Here is a 20,581-nt window from a genome sequence, read left to right as displayed (position 1 = left end):
GACTTCTGAGATCGATTACTAAAACCACTATAGGAGCTGTCTTCTAAGAAACTGTTTTTCCTTATCTTACATGAGGAATCAAATGATAAATTGTTTCTGCTGCATTATAAATTTATAGTATTATTTCCATCCTGGAAAATAAAAATCATAAGCATACTTGACTTACTTTTCTTAGAAAATTCAGAATTTGGTAAATTTTTGGTGAAGTAAGTAACTACTTGAATTTTCATCATCAGTCTATTTCCTACTTCTCACGTACAGTCCTAGGTTTTGTGGATTAAGTACTTCTTGGCAGATCACTGACCTTTTTGTACCTTAAGGCATTGCGAGCAGCCCTCCATTGACAGCCTAATAATTGTCCCTGCAACCAGATCCTTACTACAGTTATCCCTGAGAGATATGAAGGAAACTTGGACCTTTTTTCTGCTTTTCACCCATGATTATAGATAGCTAGAAGCCTACTAGTGAGAAAACCATCTTTCTCACAGAGCTCCTAACTGAGTTACTTCCCTACATCTTTGCTCATACTTTCATTAGCATTCGATTATTATATAAAATAACTGACTGTATTATAATATTAGAGGCTATAAAACACTTTTGTAGGTAAATCAGGAGGATTTTGAACCAGAAAATACAAGTACGGAGGCTATAACATAGCACCAGCAGCAGGTTGTGAAGGAGGATTCATTTGGAGTTAAAGCGGAAATCACTGTGTCTGGATTATGCTGCAAAATGAGAACATGCAGAATGCCAGCGGATGACTCCGCCAAAGTCCTGGGAGTGTCGGTATCTACATCGAAGTTAAGGATGGAGAATGGTAGAGAAAAAAAAAAAAGCAAGAAGATAAGCTTCTAGGAGTCCCCAGGTAAACCAAGCGCTGAGGATTATGCTTGTAATCCTAGCTCCTCGGAGGCTGAAGTAAAATGATTGCCAGCTCATGAATTCAGGGAGAGGGCGATCTAGAAGGAGAGGGAGAGAGAAGGAAGAAGAGGCAGAGAAATTGGATGGAATTTGAATGTGAAGCTGCCAAATTTCAGTCTTTTTCATCTAAACTGCTATACAGCCACTGCCACGGGCTAAGAAAAATCTCTGATGTCAAAAGACATTTTCATGCCATGGAAGGCAAGTGTCATTATAAAATATAGGTCTTTTAAATAAAATAAAGAAGAAAATATATTAGCAATATAATATAAAAAGAAACCTAAGATTCATGATCATGTAACAGGATTGGAAATAAAATAATCATAAAATTATTTGAAGAAGCCACTACCTTCATAACAGAATTCAATTTCTAACATTCTCTCTCTCTCTCTCTCTCTCTCTCTCTCTCTCTCTCACACACACACACACACACACACACAAACATACACGCAAAGGCAAACATATGCGTACATGCAAACACTTGCACACATATACATATGCACAAACAATGCATACATATACATGCAGGCACATACATACCTACAAATACTCACATCCACATACACACACACACATGTATACATGCACATACATGCATACGCATTCACACTCACATACACATACATACTTATTGCACATATACACTCACACACATTCATACATGCACACATATACTCACATGCACATGCACATACATACTCATACACATACATATATACACATATACCCACACAAACGCGCGCGCGTGCACACACACACACACACACACACACACACACACACACACGAACTTTTGCACGGGAAAATGTTTCAGGATGACACTAAACAGCCATTGACCTTGGTGTCTGGAAGTGTCATGTGCAGGCCCCAGTCAGTTTGGTATCAGCCACTGAGCCAAATGCTTCAATGGTCTGCTACATGAGTGGATTCTGAACATTTTAGAAAAAAAATAGGACCACTCTGACCAAACCATTAAGAGTAAACTGAAAATCAAAGTAGCTTTAAAAGAGGCTGCTCAAAAGTAATAAAAAGGAAGAGATGAAAAAGGAAAAAAAGAACAAAGAGCCTGCTCAGTGCTGCTGACAATAAAGGGAAACTCCTCTGCAAAACCCTTTTATTTCCATGAGGCTAGAACCACACAATGACAAAGCTAATAGGTGCTGCCTAATGTGAACAGTCCTTGATGCAAATCCACTTATTTGTCTTATATGCATGCAAAAATAGGAATGGTTTATATAATAAACATAATCAGCAAAACTTATGAAAGCCCTTTCTACAGATAAATTTGATTTGTGACATCGGAAACAGAGGCAGATTATCTGCTTAGAAATTCCCGGAGGAGACCCAATAATCCCCACAGTGGTAGTTAAAAACGCATAGTTACAGCGTCATGGTGTCTTCCTTATGATGATACCACGAAAATGAGAAGCATTTTTTTCATCAGCTTCATGAGAGGATTTGCTACCCATGGAGCCTGGCGATGAAAAGGATGGGCGATGATGTCATTGGTGTAGCTGCCTTTACCTCTCCAGTGATTGAAAGAAATGAAGGGTTCGTGTTTGTGCACGTGGTCCCATCACAGTCATTAAGCTGGGACCAGAGCACTCATGATGCGATGCTGGCTTTATTTCTATTCACAGAGTAGGTTTAGCTGGAGAATATCATTAATTATGAACAGTTGTGTGCCTGGAGTTTCTTTTAAAAATCAGGTGGGAGAGCTCTTCAGTTGTTCATCTCAGGGAACAAAGGCAAGTCATACCATCTTGTAATCTTGAAGAACCAAACATTGTCTAATTAGGTTAAAGCTACAGAAAGTGGGAAGCACAACTCTAATATTCTATATTGAAATATAGTTTCTTCTTAGACATTAAAAATCAAAAAAGAAAACAATCCATCTTTAAGTGAAATAAACCAGAAAATATTTTACATGGTACTGAAGGACAATAATATACACATTATATACATTATACACATAATATACAGTTCTACACATAATATATCTATATTTACTAATAATACCTGTGCCCATACATTTATACCTCAACACATTTATAACTACATGTATTCAAACATAGTTTTATATAAAGTATATATATATATATATTATACAAAAGTTATCATAGTTGCTTATTCTGAAAATATACTGTTGGTGAAGAATACCCTTCACAGAGAGAACCTAAATAGATATCTGAAAAGAGAAGTCACAGTGCACTGCTTTGTGCACCAATTTCCTTAGCATTAACTTTGAACTTTGATTGTCCTTTAGTTTGCTGATATTGTCTTTTAGTTTGCATATATATATATATATGCATAGATACATACATGCATACAGACAGACATATATACCTACAAACAGACAGACACATACATACATATATACATACATACATACATACATACATACATACATACATACATACATACATAACTTTAAATAAACACCCTGTGATGGAGATGAGGAACAGAACTGGCTTACAGTCCTATCTAAACATTAAACTAGAAATCTGACCAGTGTGTTCACATGCTTACACACCTCTCAGTATTTATCTTACTTAGCAGTCAATTTTAAAACCAATACTAATTTTTAGTTTTAGCTCTCCCTGTGAAGAACACTTTGGCCCCCAAGTCTGTCTTGTATCCAACTATCTCATGTCTAAAATTAATTAAATAATTCATAATTGTACTTGTTTTTTAATTTAAACCTCCTGTTTGGGATGACATAAAATAATGATGACTAATATCTTTTTTCCAATACCTTAACTACCTTTCCATCTTCAAGTTCTAATGGGCTCTTTGGGTTCATATAGTTTAATTATTTGAGAATTATTTCTGTACTTTCTTTTGCACTGACTAGAGTCAAATGTTGGAAGATCCTCAAGTACGAAAAATAAAAGCAAGCCTACATTCACATCCAAGTTTAGGCGTTTCATACTGTATCACCTAAGAAACATTCTTATTATAATATCTCTTACTTAGCCCAGTTATCAATCTTAGAAAGAGACACATAGATACATGTTTTAAATAAGTTCATTCTAATAGCTTGCTTAAGTGAATATGGACTGATTTATGTAGAAACGAGACCTTGCCTCGGACTTAAACTCAACACAGTAAAACCATTTGTAGTACCAACCATCTACTCCCATGGCAATTCAGCACCAAGAGGAGGCCATTACACCAGCCATCTAAGGTTCAACTCCACCTTGAACAGAAAGCACCTTGAAGGGTTGCTGAGTCGATTGTCCTCAAAATCTGTTTACACATGTGTAAAGTAGAGTAAACATCCAAGTTCTATTTGGAGGATAATATAAAGTCACACATGCAGAGCTCATAAACGCTGCAAGTCCAACACTGAGGTTGGCCTCAGTAACTATTTTTAATAGTTTTTTTGGCAAAATACAAAATGTTGGCCAAAATATTTGTCAACCAATTTCCCACTTAGTTGACTTCTTTATTCTTCCATACTAGGTGGTCAGCTTTCAGCTACAAGTGAGGCAACCCTCCTTGTCACAAACAGGAAATGTTAACTTGAATCAACCAAGAGCCATTACAGTAATGTATTTCTCAATTCTGATTGGTCTGTGCCTAGTCATATGAAATAGTTCTACCAATGAGACGTGAGGTGAGTCCACAGCACAGCATGCATAACTGTTCACCTCTCTGAAAGCCAGTTAAAAATCATACCTTTCTCCCCACACTGAATGAGAATGACTGCATAAAAGGCCAGGCAGTTCTGGAGCTAAGTGTTCCATGAAGAGAAGAAGTTCAAACTCTAAGCAGAAGTGTGCAATGCAAAAACTGCCTCTGTATAGCCTCTTGAAGAAGAGTGGAGTCCTATTTTTATGCATACTGAATAGTGCTTCTTTTACTTGCTCCTAAAAGGTTCCTTAAAGTGATGCTATTTCATTATGAAGGTAATCTCTAAGTCAACCACAAAACGATGAATTATTTAATTATCAATAATTCTAGTATTTCGCAATAAGAAAATCCATTTGAATAAGTAACATATTTAAATATTCATATGGCATAGTCCTTAAAGAATTACACTGCTAACCTACTCACTTAGCTCTCCCACCATGACGACACTTGAAACATCACTCTACTGTCACTCATGCTACTGCCCTTCCATGCAAGTTCCCCTGCAAGTCATTAAAATCTGTCCTTGTTTACCCAAAGAGCAATTTTTAAACTCAAGTCCCCGAACCAAAATAAATGCCTTCTGTAATGTCTGTGCTCGTCACAGTCCTGCCAATTGGTGGATTCTTGCTCAACCTATCCTCATTGACAGTTTGATATTTTGGAATTTTTTTTTTTTTGGTAAATGCATTCTATCTAACACAAAGTATTATCATATCAAAGTGCTTTTTAATTTGATTTTCCCCACTGAGCAATATTATTGACTTTGTTTACATCTACTCCTTGGTCACTTATAGGGAAGTACAATGTCGATTCTTTGTCTCATTCCTTTAATAAGCACGTTAATAATTTTATCCCATTTTAAATTATGCCACTTCTCTCTCTCTTTGTATTCTTTTCTTTGACTGTGTTGCTCTTTAATTGTTTATATCCTTATATATTTAATGTATTATCGCTTAACAGAAGTACATTTTGTAAATGCTTGCCTCAATGTTCAGGTTAGTAACAATTTCGTTGATGACTGACACAGTTGATGACAGACTTTTGTCGGTGCTGTTATTTGACATAGTTTGTTTAGTTTCATAGAACTCTTTCTTTCTGTTCTTGCTTCTTTGATTATGGTTTGGGCTCACATGATCCAGTGGTTCTCTTTTGAAATATAATTGAAAGAAACGAAATCCATGTCTGACAGAAACACCTGTGCACATGATCACTAGATCACTAATTCCAATGCCGACTCTACACCCAGGGACAGATGTTAAGCTGTATGACACTTACACAAAAAGTATAATACTATTAAGCTCAAATAAAAAATAACACTGTCATATGGAGAAATGTAAACAGACCTATAGAACATCACAATGTGTAAAATTATCCAGCTTACAAAGACAAATATTATCGCAATTTCTGGCAATATTCAATATAAAAAGTCATGAGAGCACATAATAGAACCTAATTTGGCAGAAAGATAAGGGGAAGAAATGAGGAAGGTGCTGGATTAAATGTATACAGCTACAGTAAGATAAGTCAAACAATTTCTGGAAATTACTGTGTAGAATTCTTGCAGTGGCTAATAACAACGTGTGGCATATTTCAAAGCTGTTAAGAAATCATACCTTACATGTTCTCGGTAGAAAACGATAATTATTGGAATATTTTCATTTGCTTGACTAATAATATCACAGTACATCAAAACATCACTTTGTTCCCGGGAAATACACGTGATTTTGTCACTGTTACCTTTCTAGCATCGGAACTGTAAAGAAATGGATGAAGGTAAGGAAAGGGTCAGAAAGTACAGCTGTTTCCGGTGTTTGTTTACTCTGATCAAAGACACTGTTTCTTCACGAGGTTATCTTGAGTCAGAGAAACAGTTCTTCATCCTACCATATGCTACACAGCATTCTACGAAATGCAGTTTGTCACTTGTTAAGCCATTATTCAAAACTCCTGCATGTGATTGAATGGTTAAAAATCAAGGGTTAGGGAAAGGACTGAAGGAGCTGAAGGGGATTGTAACCCCACAGGAGGAACAAAGGTATCAATTAACCTGAACCCCTCAGACCATCAACCAAAGCATATACATGAATAGGTTCACAGCTTCCGCTATATATGCAGCAGAGGACGGCCTCATCTGGCATCAGTGGGAGGGAAGTCACTTGGTCCTGTGGAGGCCTGATATCCCAGAGAAGGGCAATGCTGCAAGGGTGTGTGTGTGTGTGTGTGTGTGTGTGTGTGTGTGTGTGTGTGTGGCAGAGCACCCTCTTAGAGGCAAAGGAAAGTAGGTGGAGTTAATGGAAGGGAGGCAAGGGAGGGGATAGCATTTGTAAACAAATGTAATTTGTAATAAAAAAGTAAACTAATTCATAGGAAAATAACCTGTGGAGTAACTAGAAATACCTCCCTTCATTCTTCGTTTAATTATTTCAATGTTCATATATATATATATATATATATATATATATATATATACATTCTCAGTGTTCACAGAGAAAATAAAGCTGTATCTAGCTGTTCTGTGTTTTCTTCTGGGCATTTCCTATACACATCTGTGCAGGTAACAATGTCAGGTCATATTTTGTGTGAGCAGTCACCCACATTTTACTCTCTTTTAAGTACTTACTTAAGTACTTACTCTAAGTACTTACTTTTTCTTTCTTCCTGGAAACACAATTTGCCTTCTCTCTAAGTACTTAACTTTCAACTCCACCTCCCTATATGCATTGGAGAAAAGATATGTTGGGTAGTCTTAATTAGTACTTTTAAAAACTAAACTTCTCCTGGTACACAATGACATCTATATGCATCATTTGAAAAACAGAGACCTCCAACAGGAGGTGGGGCAGGCGGGGCAAGCAGAAGACAGCTGAATAGGAAGACGTAAGGAAAAATGACAAATCATAAATGCTTATTTCCAGTCATATGTCATAGTTTACTACTTTAATTTCCCTATCTTAAGTTAGGTATACTCTGCCCAAAGAAGTCATTTATTCCCAGCTCAGAAGAAAAGCATTTTTGATAAAATATTTTACTATAAAGCAAAATTTACAGCAGCCACTTGGAGTGTTGCATAATGCTCAGAATTCTGTTCTAGCCTATCTTATATTAAAAACATTGGAATGTTGAAGTTGGACATTTATTAAATAGTTTAGATATGGCAATTAAGGTGTGTATAAGCCAGAGAGGGAACATAAGGTCATGAAATAACTTCTTAAGATTTTTTTTAAATTTAAGTATGAGCCATCTCCCATCCCTGGAGATGCAGGACCTGTGAGGGGGGCTTTGAAACGGGATGACTCATCCAGATGAACGATTACCATGATTTTGAAGTCCATAAAATTTGAGGAAGAAATGAGAGTGAAATGGGCGCATCAGCAGGACTATTTAATCACTAATTGAAAATTGTATTTGAAGTTAAAAGAAGCATATCCCCAGAAAGGTACATGAGAAAAGATTAGTGAGCAGACAATGATTGTTATGTAAAGGTACTCTGAGGTATTGCAAAATACACTCTGTACAGTTAAATGCTTTCATCTCTGATGATAGTCCTTGAAAATGACTTAAGAAAGTCATCAAAAGCGGGGAAAGATAAATGTGGCTACCAGGCAAAAGAGGATTTCAGATGATAAATTAATTTCATTAAAAAATAAATCAAAGAGCCTAGAAACAATAGGGTAAAATACGTAATGTATTCACTCTCCTGTACCCCTATAGGTAAAATTTAGAACAGCTTTCTGATGACCATTGAATACATGGGCAATGCTTAATCACCCTCCGAGATTGTGTTAATTTTAAGGACTTCCTTCATTGACATATTAGGCATATCTTGGTGACAATATTCATGTTTATTGTACTAATGCAAATTAACTCTACTGTTCTAGTTTAATTTCTTCTGTATTTAATTTCTATATGGCCATAGATACATACATGTAAGTATTTTACAAACATATTAGAGGGACAGAGAGACAGAGAGAGATAGGTACAGATCTAAAGTCAAAATTCCATAATTATCTTCAATACTTGACAGATATATGGCTTTAAATGTTAAGTTTTATAGCATTAATTAACTTTGCTTTATTTACGGTCAAGTTACTTTTCGGTGAGGAAGTAAAATCCAAGGCAAAGCAGAGTATCCATATAAATTAAATAACCACTCATAATTTATAGTAAGTTCATAGTTTGTCACATTCATGGCCCCCATATAAACAAAACACTTGGAATAAGTACCAAGGCCAACAAAGAATATGTTCTTAGCATACTGAACTATTACCCAACCCAAGATCAAATAAATATATTGTAAAATAAACCTGACACATTGGTTTGCTTTTTTCTAGTTAACATCTAAATATTCACTCAGTATTTATTTGGTAAACATCCACTGTTTTTCCAAGGAAACACATACTGATTTACAATGAAGTCTCTAACCAAATCTATCACATATGAAAGGTAGCCAGAATTGTAAGCTTGCATTTGTGGTGTGCACAGAGAAGATGGTCAGGAAATGTAAAACACTGGATGGGCTGAATTCAAGAACATTGCAATTTTGAGCAGTAACAGGTAGGTGGTAGATGATTTATCTATGATAGAAAAATACATGATGTTCTCGGTGGTATAGGGTTAAAGCTTAGTGATAAAGAAATGTAAAATCCTGAGGGCTGATGGGAAAAAAATACGGTATAGAATGAAGAGGCTTCACTGGCACAAATTTTAAATCTGTTAATTCAGGGCAAGTGTCTTCAGCTTACATCACACACACAGGAATGTGAGCAAAAAGGGTGGTGGAAAATGCATAAAATGTATGAACATCCATTATGAGTTAAATGCCTTTAATAGACGAAGTAGAGCACTAAATAGCATCTCTAGCATCCGTAAAGTCAATCCAAAGGGTGAGGCAAGAACACAAACATACACACTCAAGTGAGAAGCTATTCAAATAACTCCTTAACTCACAATGTTCAGACAAACCTTGAGGTAAACACAGACAAATATTTAAAAACTGTGGACTATATAAGGTGAAAGTATTTCTTCTAGAATAAGTAATTTTATGTCTTTAAGAAACTATGCACTTCATTCTAATTTGGTAACACTAACTTTCAGGGTAGCTGTTGTTCTTGAAACTGGTAAATTAGCATTGCTTGGAAAGTCTCTTGGCTAGTAGCATGCCTCATAGTGCACAGACCCTACACTTAAATACACTGAGCTTTACTTTTTAACTTTCAGTGATTGATACTCAAAATCTTGTACCTGATATATGTCTGATATATGTATAAAAAATCTTATAGAGACACATATATACATATAGACATATACATATGTATATATATATATATATATATATATATATATATATATATATATAAATTTTTATGATTGGAAATGAGAAGAATCCAATTTCAGAGAGTTGAAACATTGTTTAATTTTGGTATGTCAGAAGTTACAGAGATGAAGGTAACAGCTGGCAAATACTAGAAGGTATTTCTAAAAAAGTATGTTTCTTATAATCTTTGTAGGACCATGTGCTTCTCATATGCAACAATGTGTTGTGTAAAAAGGCAATTTTACCACACCCCTTATTCATGTTGCTTGTGCGTAGCAATGTATGTTGAACAAAAAGTTGGGATTTTGCTGGGATTTTCTTAGAAGTCAAAGATAAAAGTACTCTGCCTGAGTAGTAGGTTCAATATTTTAATCTATAGATATCTATGGATAAAGAAAAACTATAAATGTAAAAATAATAATATAGTCATGTATTTTATTTTAATTATTATTAATTATTAATTATTTTAAATCTTCCTATAAGGGACAAATTGCTTTACCTTAAAGGGGATAAAGAATATGGCTTCCTGCTGTTCCAATGCTTAACTAGAGTGAACCACGACTAGTTTCAATACCCAACCTCACCTCAAACTCACACATGCACCAACACACATGCACACACACACACACACACACACACACACACACTGAGGTATCTCATTAATACATAAAACAATATGTAGGTGTACTTATTTTGGTGTAGGAAATCTATCAACTTTATAATATATGTCTCCAGCAAATCTCATCTGTGCATTTGGTATGTAGAGATGTGTCTGTGATATTATACTTACATGTTCTCAATCTCAAGAAACCTCAGTATTATACAAATATGGGATAAAATATCAAATCTTATTAAAAAAATAGGATAATTGGAAGACATTCAAAACCCTCAGAAATCTGTGGCCTGGCCCTAACAAGAGTCCATAATCATAATGATGACAGATAGGGAATTGTTTACATAAGTGTTAACTACATGCTACATTAGTGTAATTACTAATGGTATTTGTACCCAGTTTCTGCAGATACGTTGGTCAAGATTCAAGGCATGGGGAGCATTCATCAGGAAGTGAAGCTTTTTAACAGAGAAAAAGAATCAAGTAAATAAATAGCATTTTGCCCAGGGCATTGTGGTTTCCCAGGTCCTTCAGCTGCTATTTTACCTCAGCAGAGACAAATATTAGTGGTAATTAATAATTCCCTAGATCCCCAACATGAATCAACACTTAAATTGAAAGAAGGTACATGAATAGATTTTCTGCATTTGAATTTGTAGGAATTGCTGTAGCTTTCATTTTTACTGAGAAAGTTTGCTCTTGGCCATTTAAAAACTAAAGAACTAGAGAAAATACTCCATCATTCAACACCATTTCTTCACTATGGTGTAGCATTTTAATATTTACCTTCAGTGAGTAAGGATAGATGTGTCAAGATATATATACTGGAGCAGAACCACTGAAATATAGCTTGAATGTATTTAATGATCATTGACTATAAATTTGGGAAGGCAGTCCAGAGAACACACTTAAAAGCTCTACACAAATCAGTCACTCTCAATCGCAGGTACATCATCTATGAAATATGATTTAATCAGGAATAAATGAGGTAATGAGTCAAGTGCTCACCACACTTACACAGCATAAAATTGGCACTCAAAATATTATTCCCTTTAATTTCCCTTGGACACTAATGGAAACATTTTCAGCTGTGTGTGTGCAGTCCTAAAACTCTTTGAGTTCCATTGGAGGTCTTAGTTTTCTACAACTGTAAATATGATCCATGAATGTTTGTGAGTATGATGTTACATATGTGTACATACCTATCCATGTATGTATGTGCATAAATGTATAGACACATGGGTTTACAATATATGTGGGAAAACGATCTAGGTTGAATGGTTATCTCCATCCCTCTTTACCATTTATTTATTCTTTTATTTCTAAGACTATCTCAGTGTACCTATAGACTCCTGATTTTTGCTAAGCTGGCTAGCATTAGCACTCAGCGGATACACCTGACCTCTCGACACTTACACTGAGATGCCAGTTAGATACAACTGAGTTCAACATTTATGTGGATGTTGGCCTTCTGAACATGCACATCCATCACTTTCCAAGCTAAGCCACTTTTCTCAGACCTAGCATTTTACAATTATAATTATTCACACATATTAATGATACAGGCCAACTAGGATATTCTGTGATATTTTCACTACATATATTGCCCTTTAATCAATTCCTCTCTCCCTGTCAGTCCTCTCTTACATATTATTTTCTTTAAATTTCCTTTGTTCTATTCTCCCAAGTATACTTTTAAAAACTGTGTATGAACAAGAGTAGAAAATTATTTAAATGGAAATTACAAAACCATGGCAAAGTTTGAAAATTTCTCCATATGTATATATATACATATATACATATAAATACATATATACATATATATACATATATAAAACAAATGCTAACAAAGTACTAGATGATAATCAAAGTTAAAGTTAAGTAATAATTTTGAGGAGAAAAAATCATTATTTTTTTTATTTTGTCATTGAAATTTTTACCTAGGTGCCTGAATGATACTTCTAAACAAATAATCATAAAACAATGAAAATTGCCACAAATACTATTTTATCATACTGCATTATTTTTTATTGACTAACTTTCTTTCTGTCAGATACATATATATATATATATATATATATATATATCTCACCTTCTTATCAGCCTTTTGAATTAAACATGTAAGAACCATTTATGTTTGCAGTCAGGCCATTTGGTTCATGACTTTAATTCACCATTTTGGAGGCAGAGATCAGGGATCTTTGAAAATTCAGGGCCAGGCATGGTCTACATAACAAGTTTCAGAACAGACATCTCTAAGTAATATAGAGGCCAGTCTCAAAAATTGAATATAAAATTTAATAAATGGTTCATTTATACTTTCAGAGGATCATATGTATAGACACGAATTTCTTCTTGTGTTCATCTAGCACCTAGCCAGTAGCTTTACAAACATCTTTATCAAGCTGCTTCCCTGTTCAATAGCCAGGTCCCCAAGATCTACCTAACTATCAAACGAGTCTCAAATGCTTTCTGCCTTACACAGTATCCCATTATGGAAACCATTCAACTGACTAGACTAGACTAGACAACTGAATGGATCTTCCAACTTGATCCATTAAACGGAGTCATTCCTGTGCCTGAGACACATCCTTTCCTTTCTTGAGATACACCCTTTCCTATAATTGGTTCTTGTTGCTTTTCTGTCTCCTCTTTCATCGTCTTCATTTGCTCCAGTCATGGTGAAGCTCTCGGCTCTACTGAGGTGAAATGCAGATTCATGAATATAGGCTTGGCTTTATCTGTATCCTATGTTCAGTTTCTGATCTCCTAGTTTCCGACTAGACATTTGTGTTTTCTGTGCCTTTTGGTCACCATGAAAAATGGCAAGAAACAGGAGAGAGTAGAGTACTTCACAGTTGAGCCTCACCGTGAAGAGTCAACGAATTTTCATTAAAATAAGGGACGAATGCCAAGGAGTGTCTAGGACTGTTGAGTAATCAATCATATGATATCTTCTGCTATTTCACATCATTTTGCTGGAAGGTCTATTTGCTTTCTCACATGAATATGATCTTTTTCAATCTATATTTTTTTATTTTCTCCACTACCAAATGGACCAGCATTCTCTTTCAATTCACATACATAAAGGTTTTTCAACAAAACAAAACAACAACAACAACAAAACGCATTATTTTTCAAATACAATTAAATGGAAGTAAAGGCAAAGTACTAATTCCAAATAATGACTAATCTCAATTGATATAATAATCAGATTATTGTTCTGTATACAAAGTGACTACAACAACCTTAAACAAGTATATAATTAGCAGGTCCTCACTTTATATACCATGCAGGGCTTGGTAACTTACTACTTGACAAAATGGCACCAAATTAAAATGCTTTCCTGTGCATGCAGGTGAGTTGTGTGTGTCTGTTTGTATATGCATGTGCTTTTGTTCTTGTTGCTGATGTTGTTTCTGTTGCTGCTACTGATGGTATGTAAGGTCGGTGGTTGCCTTTTGAAGTGTTGGGAATCAGACCAAGTGTCTCATGATTAGTAAGCACACACACTGTGAACTGGGTCACACCTTCATGCCAGCTCTCACATTCCCACGTTTCCGACTTCGTACCCTTCTCCATTTTTTTAACTTAACAAATGTGCCTTTGGTATTAATTTGTATTCAATATGCTTTTGAGTGTGGAAGTACTGACGAGGGCATGTTTAGTCTACTGAATGCCACATGCTTAAATAAAACGGGCTCTCCCTCTCCCAGATGCCATCCACTGTCCATAACTCCTCAGTTAAGTGCCAGAGTTCATGAATGCCTCCACAATCCTTGTCGGAATCATTGCCGCTTGGTCTTGTTCAGGTCTTGTGCAGGCAGACACAGGTCTGTAAATTCACGCTCAAATCAGAAAATGCCACCTCTATTATTTTTATGGCTCTTACACTCTCTAAATTTAAATCTACACAAGAGTTTGGTCTTGTGTAAAGTGAAAGCATGGGGAAACTAGAGCTCTAATTATTGCCATTTGCTTTTCTATTTGATATCTATTTAGTTCACTCATCCCAATATACGCCTACCCCAATCATCCAGTGAAACTCATAATGAAAGACATCTTACCGGACCACATCCTGTAAACTGAAAAATAATGCAGGTGTCTTATGGCCTTCCGTGGGACCTCCAATAGTTGTTCATTAAAAAAAATGTATAAAATTCTAATACCTTTTCCTAATGAGCTGTCTCCAACATACAGAAGATATAAATAAGAAAATCATAATTGGCTGATTCAATAGTGAGAGAGTTCCATTCTTCGGCGAATTAGTCTCTAACCATATAAAATATGTCTAATTACAAAGGAAATTGTATGGTTTTAACAATTCAATAAATGAGATAGATAATTCTACGCATATTGAATTTCATCTGTAGGCTGAAAGGTGACAGTCATGAACAAAACCATGCATGATATGCATGACATTTTACAGATATCACTATCACCACTATTCCTTCTGGCTGGGCATCTAGGTCAAGCACTGACATATGTTCAGGTCCAAGCTTTCAATGAGCCCATAGCTGTTCTGTGAATTTCAGTTGCTTCTTCAAGGTCAAGAGACCTCGGTCACCTGGGCTTTATGCTCTCAGAGGCAATGGCTTGGCCTTTCCCTGTAAAATAATTTAATAGTGCGGAGCCAAAACCCTACCATCAACCTAAAGTCCTTCAAAGATATCTTGCCATATCTATGGTGACAAAGGTTCTTAAAATTCTCTAGCACCCCTCTCAGCCATTTTAATCTAGGAGTGTCAATCATCATGACATCACAGTCCTCTAACGTAACAAGTGGTTCTTGATTCAGGGGGAGGGGCACCATAAATGTATGTACCGCAGAGAAAAGGCTGTCAGCTATTTCGTAGTAGTGCCATTGTAATTTAAAACAGTGAAGAACCATTAAAATATTTAATAGGGTACCACCAAGAAGTACACGTGTTTGCAGAACGATTAATGGCAGCTTAACTCTGTTAAACAGCACAATGTTACTTCTAATAAAAGGGCCGGTTGCTTCTTAATGTGTCCCTTTATCATGTAATTTGAAAAATTAAAACTAATTGATAATCGTTTATATAGCCTTAGCCTCACTGTAATTGGCAGGGTAGAAAGATGTGAGACATTCGGAATTATCTGAATTCAGTAAATCCAGAAAATCATGCATGGTTCCTTTATAAGACCACTGGTGGTGTTAGAATGGCTTCGCATATACCAAGGGACATGTTCATGGCATAATGGATACAAAGAAGGAAATGGCAGTGAGAGCAACAGGAGCAGCTCAGGGCTCTCCCACCTCCTAACTGAACACTTTTTTCTACACTCTCAGAGGTACATTATTACAGAGACAATGCCTGTTAAAAGGATAAGTTAAAATGATTTCCCCAACGTCCAATGCCAGAGGAAGCAGCAGGACCAGGTCCAGAGTCTTCCAATCATGGACATCCTACCCAGCCCTTGAGCGCCTGCCCGTGAGAAAGTGCTCCACAGTTGAGCCTGGATGCTCGCCTCAGCCAGCACAGCTCGTCTCAGTCTCACAGCAAGTCAGCTCATTTGGGAAAGAAGGCCCTGTTATTTACAAAATTACATGAAGCTTGACCTTTTTCCTTTACTGAACGAAGTTCTTTTGTTCCCTTAATGGCTTCTCCTGTAAGATATTACATCCTAGAGAACCCGGGTCCCCTGTGACTAGGAAGAAACTCACCCGACACTGGGGACTGTCCAACTATATCTATTGCTCCCTGGGCTCAGAGTCAGCGTGGGAAGTGAAAGTGAGAACGGCAGGCGTGAAGCCGGGGAGGGAATCCTCTGAGCTGTTCACTGACAAAAGAAATATTAATTTCCAGAGCCAATCTGTCCTAAGTTAAATGGACATGCAGTTAATTCAATAGAACCCTCGCCAGAAAGAAGACGCCGGCAAAGAACTAGAATGGAGTGGATGGAGAAAGGGTTCAAGAGAGGCCATGCTGTCCTAGCCTGTGCATAGGGGGAATCTGTGGAGTTTAGCTGGTAGGCATCCACGCACCTGCTCTCTGTCTTCAGAAAGTACAGATCTCTCTAATGGACAATTCTTAACATTTGCCTAGAATGAATACACCGAGGCAGATGTGTCCAGATTCGGTCACCAATTGAGGTTTGCTCAGGACCCTTCCCCAGGTTTTAGGCTAAAGCAGGCTATGTACAGTTGACATGGTTTGAAAGGGAACGGAATAACCCTGCTGGGTTTCAGTGGAGCAGTGTTTCCATTTTACATGTGTGAAAAAAACAGTAACAGATTGGCATTAATCATATTAGGTGACTCTTAAAAGAGGATGAAAATGACTGTAAGCACCCAGAAAGTTTCAGCAGCAGCCTTTTCCTGTTTCGGGTTGGGCTTTAAAGACAGCAAACACCCTTCTCACGAGAGACTCAGTAGAGATTTGTGACAGCAGAGCCTGGGACGAAGTGTCAAATAGAAGGTAAAAATAATCGCAGGAGTTAAAGAATTATAAATTCCTTTCCATGGGCAACTAATGTTCAGAGCTGACAACCTTCTTTCATTAGATATTAATCTTTCATTGGGGATGGGAGGCTTTTAAAGGGACATTTCTATTTCAATTTTTAATAAAAAGCTCTCATCGTCATGAACAGTAACACAGCTCTGAAGGTAAGGGCTGGAGCTGTTAGGCCTCGTTAGCTAATCATTGCACTGGCGTCCTCTTAAGTTAGTTGGTTTTTTTGTTTGTTTGTTTGTTTGTTTGTTTTTTCCCCCATTCTACTGCTGTGGTTCAAAATGTTTTGACTACTTAAAAGGGAATACATCATCGTTGCCTTTTCCCAGTCAAACTGCCCACCACTCTTCCAAGCCATAGCTTCAATCATGCTTCATAAAATCCCCTGCGAGTATATTGTTGGAGACGTAAATCAGCCATCGGAGGCTTTAGTATTTCCAAGGCGAGCCTGAGGGTCACTGGCTTGTAGGTTTTCATGGCTCCATCAAAAACATAAATAAATAAAAAATAAAAATAATAAAAAAGAACAAACAGAAATTCGAGTTACACACGGTTCATTAAAAAAAGAAAAATAGCTCCCAGTGGTGTGTCTGAGACTTGCTGCTGCACCCTTAATTAGAGAAGGAAACAGCAGCCTGGAGAAATTTAGACTCCGGGATAAGGACTTCTGTTTCCAGGCATCTTTGACTTCATTACGGCACATGGCACAGCAATACTACATGCTTGTTCACACAAAAGCTAGTTCCCCCAGATACTCAGCCATGGCTCTCTGCGTGTCAGGCCACTGCACAAGACAGAGAGATCTTCTTCACAAAGATGCCATCCGTCTGCCCTGTTTCATTGACAAGGAATATGGGTTCCCCTCCAGGCATGCTTCCTTGTTACAGTTCTTCTCTATAACCACCCTGCTGCGTGCTGATTATAAATCAGCTTAAATCACAATTTCAAATGCATGCTACATCTAGAGTCCCAAAGTGTATCTGCCTTTGTGTACTGTTTATGCCTAGATACTTAAACATTCCAACCTCTCCCCTCTCCCTGAATTCCAGCACACTTAGCATCAGCAATGATAAATGCAGACTCCACAACTGGGAAGATTTCCTCCAGACAGTGCACGCTGTAATCATCAATCAATCTGCACAAACTTGCCCCCGTATTACTTCACACTACACTCACCTAATTGCAATTGCAGCTAAGTTAAATTCTCAGACTGCCTTTTCCGATTCAGAACTGCCTGTCTGTGTTATAAATGAACACAGTGGTCACAACTACTACCCTCCCCCCGCCCCCAAATAATAATGACAGCTCTGTATCTTGTAGTGAACAAGTGTATGCTGATCTTTGCAAGAGAAGTGACTGGATTAATGAACAAGACTAATATTAGCTTCCGATGGATCTATCTGCAATTTTTCCAAGACTGAAATATTACCCATCCTCTATTAGGATGGCAGGAAGAGGCACTTTATAATGAGAGCAGCATCTGGCATGTGAATTTGTACTTCGGAACATAAAAATCTGCATCCAATCGTGGTCCATCATTTACTAACACTGTAGTTTGGGAGAAAGACAGAGAAAGAAAGTCTTTACATCCAAAACGCCAAGCCCTACTGAGGGATGATAGAAGGACGATGTGTGCAAAAGCAGAAACAAGCACTTCTTGCTTAAAATGGAGTTCTACCACCCCCTGCTGGACGAAATGAGCAACACAGAAGAGGTGGGGAAAATGTTTAGAACTGGATTTAGAGAACATATTTTAACTTATCTTGCATTTTATTAATTTCATAGAAAATGCCGCACAAATAATATGGCATTACGGTGCTTTCATCTAATTGAAAATCCATGGATATTCCCTTTGTCTTTATGACTTTCACCGGTGCATATTTTGGTATTTCGTCTCCCCAATTAAACGTCCAAACTTGTCTGGACAGTTTCAAACGTTTCGAATGATTGTGAATATATTTTATGGGAACGGGGACTATGGAAGACAGAGGATAAATGCATAATACAAAGCATCTATATACCGACTAGCAAAGATCTCTTCAACCGATTGTCCCTAGGGTTTTTCTACCACGTTTGCTTTCTTTTTTTCTCCCCCACCCAAATTAAAAAATAAATAAATCAAAAGGTTCCTAGTGCTCCCAGTGCTCCCCAGCCTTCCAAATCCCTTACAGGTGTAATTCAAACCGAATGATAGAACGTGTTCAGATTATGCTATTTTCAAAGGAGTGTGTGTGTGTGTGTGTGTGTGTGTGTGTGTGTGTGTGTGTGTATGAGGGGGGGTGTCACAATGAACGCCTGCAACACAACCCTAGTTTTAGCCATTTGCTGTTTTACAGCATCTATGGCCCCTGTTAGTTTCCAACATAAATAAGCCATCAAACGTTCACTTCACAGTCCAAAAATTGGTGTTGGGAAAGGAGAAAAAAAATCTCTAAGAATTGAATTTCTTACACACCATGGAGATTTTTTGATAAATGACTTTAATGCTGATAGTTTTTGCCTCTTCTGTCAAACATCACCCTGCCCTTCCTTTCCGCAACCTCCGATATCTTAACTATGAATACACACCAACACACTCATCCAATTTCGGGTAATAAGAAAGAATAGCCCCAAATCCCAGAAGCAGCAGTTCTCCCCCCCCCCCCTGATCTCTTTCACACTGATGGCTATCTCCAATTCCGCACGGTCTCCTCTTACTGAGGGGTCTTCCGAGCAAACGGATAGAATTTTAGGGGCAGCGAAAAGAAAGAGCTAAAATCCCAACAGTCGCCTCAAGAGCCACCGCAACTTTGGTGCCTTCGTTTCGTTACCCGGGTGCCTCGCTCTTTGCCTCTCCGGGTTGGGTGGAGAGGGGGAGGGAAAGTAAGCAAGAAAGCCGCACACTCCTACCTTGCCCGCTACTGACAAGCAACCCGAGCAGGTAGAAGGAGAGGAGGAGGCTCATGTTCAGGACGTGACACCGGCGGACAGTTCCAAAGTTATTAAGTCCAGCCCCGGAGAGAGAACCTTCAGCTGCCACGGCCGCCTCTGCTAGCCCGCCGCCGCTCCCGGGTGCCCCAGCCGCCCGCAGCCCGCGCGCTCCTCCTCGCAAAGTGACTGCAAGCTCCGCGCCTTGCCGCACTATATCCAGGCGGCGGCGGCGGCGGCAGCGGCCGCCGCGGCGGCAGCGGGAGCCGGCGGGAGGAGGCGGGGCGGGACGGGGGGAGGAGGCGCGGCCCCGGCGGATCCCCTCCGCGCGCTCGCCCTGCGAGCAAGGCACGCGCAGCCCCGGGATTCGTCCGCAGTGGAGGCCACGCCGTGGGTTCGAGCCCAGGAGTGGGTTCGAGCTTTTCTATAGAGGCGGACAGTGCATGCTCAAAGTCGTTCGGGAAACGGGGAAGCCTGGACACCTGCATCCTCTTGCTCTTTCCGCCCCCGCAGGTGTGGTCGGGTTGCTGAGGACTGCAGAGGGCGAGCCTCAGAGGCACAGGAGTACTGGGGAAGTATTGACTCTTGGTTCCTTCAGTGCTGGGTGCCAGGGTCTGTCTGCCCTGGAGTTAAGCCCAGCCTGGCCTGATACCCGTAGGGCTTTGACACTTCCCTGTGGTGGAGGGCAACAACTGTCCCCTAGGGTATATGGCC

The 20,581-nt window shown here is 38.2% G+C and overlaps 1 protein-coding gene across 1 annotated transcript in view; it reads right to left on the bottom strand.

The window, feature by feature from the left end:
* Ncam2 (neural cell adhesion molecule 2) overlaps positions 1-20,088 on the bottom strand; it is a 468,347-nt gene extending 448,259 nt beyond the window's left edge. The window contains exon 1 of the mRNA XM_032900505.1: positions 19,850-20,088. Coding sequence (XP_032756396.1) covers positions 19,850-19,904 — 55 coding nt within the window. The 5' untranslated portion in view covers positions 19,905-20,088. The remainder of the gene's footprint in view (positions 1-19,849) is intronic.
* Positions 20,089-20,581: the final 493 nt, after the last annotated feature.

This window comes from Rattus rattus, chromosome 4 (genome assembly GCF_011064425.1).
Source record: "Rattus rattus isolate New Zealand chromosome 4, Rrattus_CSIRO_v1, whole genome shotgun sequence".
In the NCBI taxonomy this organism is placed as follows: domain Eukaryota; kingdom Metazoa; phylum Chordata; class Mammalia; order Rodentia; family Muridae; genus Rattus; species Rattus rattus.
This window is presented reverse-complemented; position numbering and strand designations above follow the sequence as displayed.